The sequence below is a fragment of the Amblyraja radiata genome, chromosome 15 (assembly GCF_010909765.2).
Source record: "Amblyraja radiata isolate CabotCenter1 chromosome 15, sAmbRad1.1.pri, whole genome shotgun sequence".
Taxonomy (NCBI): Eukaryota; Metazoa; Chordata; class Chondrichthyes; order Rajiformes; family Rajidae; genus Amblyraja; species Amblyraja radiata.
In genome coordinates, this window is record NC_045970.1 from 33,172,430 (window position 1) to 33,179,376 (window position 6,947).

Here is a 6,947-nt window from a genome sequence, read left to right on the forward strand (position 1 = left end):
GCACTGGACTCGGCCAGCTCCGCGACGGTGAGGTGAGTAGTCGGCACCACAGCCCCCGGTCTTCCTGTTGGAGGCCGCTCCTCGTTGCAGCCACAACGACAACGGAGACCCGACAAAGAAAAGGTCGGGTCTCCCGTGCAGGGAGAGATTTAAAAGTTACTCCCCCCCCCCCCCACCCACCACCCCCCCCCCCCCACACACATACCCCAACAAAAATAACAAAAACTGCATAAAAACATAAGACATAAAATAATAAAAACGCAGACGGACTGCAGAGGCCGCTGCTGACGAAAGTCGCGCCGCCCAGCGATTCAACCCCCTCCACCCCCCCCCCCGAGATAGAAAGAGATATATACGTTCAAATAAGACAAGATACAAGGACTGCACAAACATTTATTTGAAAACAGCTGGATCTGTATCGTAACGTTAAAAGGAATGTCTTCCAGATGACACATTGGTCTGAAAGTGTTGCAGTGTTTTTTTGTTACATACAAACTTTCAAATGACTTGGCATTACTGCAAGACCACTGTCTGCAGTGGGATAAGAACTATTGTGTTATTAATTTACTCCAAGTAACCCGACTAAATTTACCTTCAATCGAAGATATACACAAAAAGCTGGAGTAACTCAGCGGGACAGGCAGCATCTCTGGAGAGAAGGAGTGGGTGACCTTTCGAGTCGAGATCCTTCAGATGAGAACTATCACCTTCAAAATAAGGTTAACATGGGCGCCTCGGACATGCTGGATAGTATCCACGTTCTTCTCATATTTGCTCCGAGATTCCCACTTCATCTTATTGTTAACAAGATTACATTCTAAAGTGGGATTGAATCTAAACCTTGTGTAGCTGGGAAAGATCCACTACCTGAATCAATTCGACAAAGCAGCGGATATAGGAGCTCGCAAACGGCCATGTAATGACAGATATTATTTCCATTAATGGGGAAATTAACGATCTTGTTCGATGCACAGATCGATTTGGGAATTTACGGTCTCAGAGAGTGTTCCCATCATTACTAATAACGAGGGGGATATTTTTGTTTAGAGAACTGAAGTGTGAAACGAACTGCTTAGGACTTAAGATAGACATAAAACGCTGGAGTAACTGAGCGGGACAGTCAGCATCTCTGGAGAGAAAGAATAGGTGATGTTTCGGGTCGAGACCCTTCTTCTGACTCGTCATCCATCCCTTCTCTCCAGAGGTGCTACCTGTCCCGCTGAGTTAATCCAGCATTTTTGTTTCTATCTTCGGTTTAAACCAGCATCTACAGTTACTTCCCACACGTTTCGTCTGCTTAGGACTTAAGATGTGTGTGTCCATGGGTGTTTTACGGATATATCTATAAAACGCTGTATCGCTTTGTCCCATTGCCAAATTAGGGTGTTTCCTTTTACAATAACCACGTTATTGACATTGCAATAAGACATTGCCGGAGGAAATAATAATGAAAATGCAATGTGCAAAATGTTAAAACTTGGATGTAACTTTGGAAAGTCCACCGTAAAATAACTATTTTTTAAGAAACGGACAGAATTCTTAAGAATTGGAATTTGTACAACTGCAACTATAATTAATTTTCCTAAATAGGGCTTCAAAACTAATTAAAACTACCCCCCAAAAAACATACAATATATAATTGTAAGTCTTGTTCCTTCTTTTACACACCAAGCTTTCACAGGTTGGCGGTTTACAGCGCTGCTCGTGACTACCATAAGCCCTAAGCGCGGTGAGTAATTAGTATCCCGTGTAATGGTTTTAATGTTTTTATTGGAAACATTTGTACAAAAAACGACCACTTTACTGCTTTGTGAACATCTTCAATTTTAACACTTTCCAAAAAGGACATTAAATTAAAAAGAGAGAGAAAGAAGGAGAAGAGAGAGAAAAAAGAAAAAAGACCCACCCATCGACCCACCCATGCACCAGCTCACCCAACCTTACAGGTAATCTCGAATTTGTGTTCAAATATTGTGTTGTTCGAGAAAACCAATAAAAGGTGACCATATTTTTAAAAATTGCTTCCGTTTATCATTCAAGATAAAACTAATTCTCTCTAGATGTAATGTATCCGCCATTTCTGTAATCCACATCTTCACTGGAGGAACTTCAGCATTTTTCCAGAATTTAAGTATGAGTTTATTTGCTGATATTAGTCCATAGCCGACAACGCTTCGCTGAAAAGCAGTCAATTTACTACATGCCTCTGCTGTTCCCAGTACTATCAGTTTTGATTCCGGCTCTAATGGGATTTTCAGTATATTGGAGAGGACACTGAATACTTCCGTCCAAAAACTTTCTATTTGTGTACATAGTACAAAACTGTGGGTTAAAGTGGCTTCTTGGAACTGACCCATCGCAAACAGGGGAAACACTGGGGACATTTTGTTCAGTTTGGTTTTTGAGTAGTATAATCTGTGCAGCACTTTGAACTGTATCAGGCATTTAAAGAGCAAGTATGGTATTGTGTTGTATATATTGTAAGCTTTCATCCCATATATCATTTAAGATTTGTTGACCCATCCCATCTTCCCATGCACGCCTGTAAACCTCAGACGATGGGGTGTTGATGCTTTGAAGAACATTTTAAATGTAGGATATCAAATGTAGAATGTCTATTCAAACATTCATCGAGGTTATCTGAACTTGCAGTGTTGTAGTCTTGCATGTATGTTTTCACATAGTCCCTAACGTGAAGATACCTGAAAACATTATTCGTATTCAAATCGTATTTCACCCGCAACTCTTGGAAGGAGGAACAAGTCCCCTTCCAATATAGGTCTCCCGCAGTGTTGATTCGTTTCTTCTTCCATTGGGTGAAAACACCATCTAAAGTAGAGGGTTTAAAAGAGGGGTTGTTTGCGATAGGAAGGAGAGAGAGACACGTCTCTCAATTTGAGATTGAACTTTAACTGTTTCCAGATACGAATAGTACCATGTAGGGTTATGATCGTACATTGACTTATTCAGGGGTATTGGAGACAGGACAATCGAGCCTATGGAGAAAGGCAAGCAAGCTTCTCCTTACATTTTTAGCCAGTTGGCCTGTTGGTGTGAATTATCCAACCAGAAGATTATGGTTTTAATATTCGTTGCTCAGTAGTAAGAGAGGAAATTGGGTAAGGCTAATCCTCCATTTTCTTTGGATTTGCACAGGTGCCGTTTATGTATATTATATATCTTGTGTAATGGACCCAAACAAACCTTCGCACATTTTATACAAAATAAAACGTTTGCGTTATTAAGACTAAAAGTATTTTTCTCCGCGATTTTTCTTGCTAACAATTCAAACGTAACAAAATTGAAAAGGCTTGATTCGCGTGCAATTTATTGGATCTTATCATCTATTATAATTTAATTTTAATAAGTTTATAGTAAAACCCCATCTCAATTGTTCACAGCTTCCACGGGGGGTTGTTGAGACAGGAACTATAACAACATTTAAAATACATTTGGACGGGCACATGGGTAGGAAAGGCTGAGAGGTATATGAACCAAACGCAGGCAGGTGGGACCAGCATCGATGGGGCGTCTTTGTCGGCATGGACTAGTTGTGCTGAGAGGGCCGTTTCCATGCAGTATGGCGCTATTTCACTTTACTGATTTTAAAATATCAATTTAACCGTGATATTAGAGGAAAGAAAGATGTTGCTGTATCAGTATACGTTTAAATAAGTATCCCACCTATATTCAAATTAATCGCGGCACGGTGACGCAGCGGCAGAGTTGCTGCCTTGCAGCGCCAGAGACCCGGGTTCGATCCTGACTATGGGTGCTGTCTGTACGAAATTTGTAAGTTCTCCCTGTGACCGCCTGGTTGTCTCCCCGGGTGCACCAGCTTCCTCCCACACTGTGCAGGTTTGTAGGTTAAAAGGCTTTGGTGTTGATTGTAAATTGTCCTTAGTGTGTGGGATATTGCTAGTGTACGGGGATCGCTGGACCGTACTGACTCTGTGGGCCAAAGGCCGTGTATTCGCGCTGTTTCTCTAAACTAAATAAATTCTTCAATGATACTTTATTGTCTTTGTTTTTGCATACATTACATACGTTACGCAAAGGGTCACCGGGTATCTGACGCGTTCAAATTTACAAAGTACTCATTATAGTCCATCTTAGTTCTTATTTATTTAAGGGTCAGACTTTTTCAAGAGACAATAGACAATAGACAATAGGTGCAGGAGTACGCCATTCGGCCCTTCGAGCCAGCGCCGCCATTCAATGTGATCATGGCTGATCATCCCCAATCAGTACCCCGTTCCTGCCTTCTCCCCATATCCCCTGACTCCGCTATTTTAAAGCCCTATCTATCTCTCTCTTGAAAGCATCTAGAGAACCTGCCTCCACCGCCGGCAGATAATTCCACAGAAATTCGACAGAGAATTCACTTTATTTTGTTTATTTCTCTCTCAGAACCTGGGTTGCCTTCCCTTTATTTTCAGGGAATGGGTGGAGAGTCTGTTTACAGATCTCTTAATACCCCTGGCATCAAAGAGGCGACAGTCCAGTTATTAGCTCTTCTACACTTAAAGGCCCTACCTCGCCTTTTCCCTCGGTCTCCTTGCGGAGGAACCGAAGTGCCCATTTTGTAATAATCCTGGAGCTCCAACTTGCTACCTACCATATGTTATCCAGAAGATCTTAATATTTACACTCAATTTCTTATTTTCTCAAATCACCTGTCAGAAGTTTACAATGAAACGTTCAGCCACAATCTGAGCGAGCAACACTGTTTATTGTTTTACTGGTCATCCATCACTAAACTAAGCTAAGCACTAATCATCGAAAGAACTTCCATTTATATAAAGCCTTTTCACATCCACAGAACATCCCACTAGATACTTTGCAGCTAATTAATTATTTTAACAGAGCGAATGCTGTTTTCACAAAAAGTAAGTGTTTGAAGAAAGGTTGTGACCCGAAACGTTGCCTTCTCCAGAGATGCTGCATGACCCGCTGAGTTACCCCAGCTTTTTGTGTCGATCTTTGATTTAAAACCTTCCTGTTGTGCTTGGTAACTTACAACTTTCCGGTAAGTGTCTTTTGTTTTTTGCTAGTGTATGAGAATTGTAAGAGAATTGCTGAGGTATTAACCATATAGCTGCTTCAATATAAATACATATGTGTGCATATATATGCGCACATATATGTATTTATATTGAAGCAGCTATATGATTAATATGTATATATATATATATGTATATATATCACGCACTCGTGTATGTGTGTGTGTGAACTGGGAATAAGTAACATGATAAGATTATTTTCTAGAATTTGCAATTCACATAGTCACTTATGCCAATCTAAGAAAAATTGTAAGGATATTTAGATATTTCTTTTATTTAACTTGTATATTTCTATGTAAGTAATATTTACTTAATGAGAGTTCTCAGTAAATAATTAGTGTCTTAATTGAAAAGATCCACCTCGTACGCTCTGGGACTTTAAGCTTCCAGTATTAATAGAAACATAGAAACATAGAACATAGGTGCGAGGGTAGGCCATTCGCCCCTTCGAACTAGCACCGCCTTTCAATATGATCATGGCTGATCATCCAAAATCAGTAACCCGTTCCGGCTTTCCCCCCATATCCCTTAATTCCCCTAGCCCTTGGAGTTAAATCTAACTCTCTCTTGAGTGACCTTTAGTTTAGTTTAGTTTATTATTGTCACGTGTACCAAGATAGTGTGTGTAGCGTATTAGCCACCAAACGTTCACTCGTAATGAATAAAGAATTGATCAGAACAACAGTGATAGTTCATCAGTAAAATGCTCTCCCCTTCACTCCCCCCACCCTCTCATGCTTTATAAAAGTGCCTCCAACACACAGTTTTTGTCTGTTCCCAATTAAAATATATATTGCTTAAAATCACAGCTGCACAAGTTGGCGCAACTCATAAAAATTGACAGCCGTTTCCTTAATATCAGCAGAGACTCCAGATGGGCAGCTTGTGACGCCGACCTCCTCTCACTGGTTTTTCAAACTGCTCTGACACAAAAGTTTCGATATGATTTCTGCTCTGTTTAGTTGAGGGAGCCGTTCTCCCGTGCATTCGTCATGGTACCAGATGCCATCAACAGATATCATTTGACGTGCAATCGCACTCTCATTCTCAGCGAGAGAGAGAGAAAAAAAAGAACGAGGGTATTTATGTGAGAAGCTTTGAGTTCTGATTACCTTGGTGCGGCCGGTGGAATCGGTGGCAGGTCTCCTGTGGCGTTGTCAGAGCCCGACCCACGGGCAGTCATGTCACCTGTGCTTCCCTCGTCATGTCTGCTCGTGTCGCTCTGTTTCTTCATGCCAACGACACCTGTTATCTATCTATCGCCCTCTGCTTGAATTAACAAGAGTCCTGTCCCATCGGCGGCTCTCGGACCATAACAATCCCCACTTCAAAGAATGAGCGGCACGACGAGCTAGCGTGTTCAGAACCTGTGGTGGTGGTGGGGTGGTGGGGTGGTGGGGTGGAGGGGGGAGGGAGGGGGGGGGGGGGGGGGGGTGGAGAGCTGGCGCAGTCTCCCGGATCCCCTGATCCTCCGAATTCCTCGCCGAGCTCCTCAGACGGATTAATTCACTCGCTCTGAAGAGTGCCTTCACAGGTGGGAAGCCGAGAAAAACGAACACAGAGCCAATGTAGATCGTTCAGCTCCCGCTGATAGGCCTGGCTGCCTATCGGTGAGTGCAATTGACAGAGACCAGATGAGGGCATATACATGCAGTCTACGGTTGATGCGTCCGGAATGCTATTAGTCACCCTGTAGGTGTAGGATCAGTCCACGAGCAGCTGCTATTCTGATACCTCACACAGCAGCTGGATCGGATTCCAGTGTGGCCAGTGTCAAGAGCCCCTGTCCAACGCAGGCACAACCTCCTCCAAACTCTCCGCACGGTTTGTGACATTAGAATCCCAGTGACGTAAATCATTGCAATAAACTAGGAAGAAAACTGA

General features: G+C 42.4%; 1 protein-coding gene across 1 annotated transcript in view; it reads right to left on the reverse strand.

The window, feature by feature from the left end:
• rbm20 (RNA binding motif protein 20) overlaps window positions 1-6,448 on the reverse strand; it is a 169,706-nt gene extending 163,258 nt beyond the window's left edge. The window contains exon 1 of the mRNA XM_033033990.1: window positions 6,176-6,448. Coding sequence (XP_032889881.1) covers window positions 6,176-6,297 — 122 coding nt within the window. The 5' untranslated portion in view covers window positions 6,298-6,448. The remainder of the gene's footprint in view (window positions 1-6,175) is intronic.
• Between the last annotated feature and the right edge of the window lie 499 nt (window positions 6,449-6,947).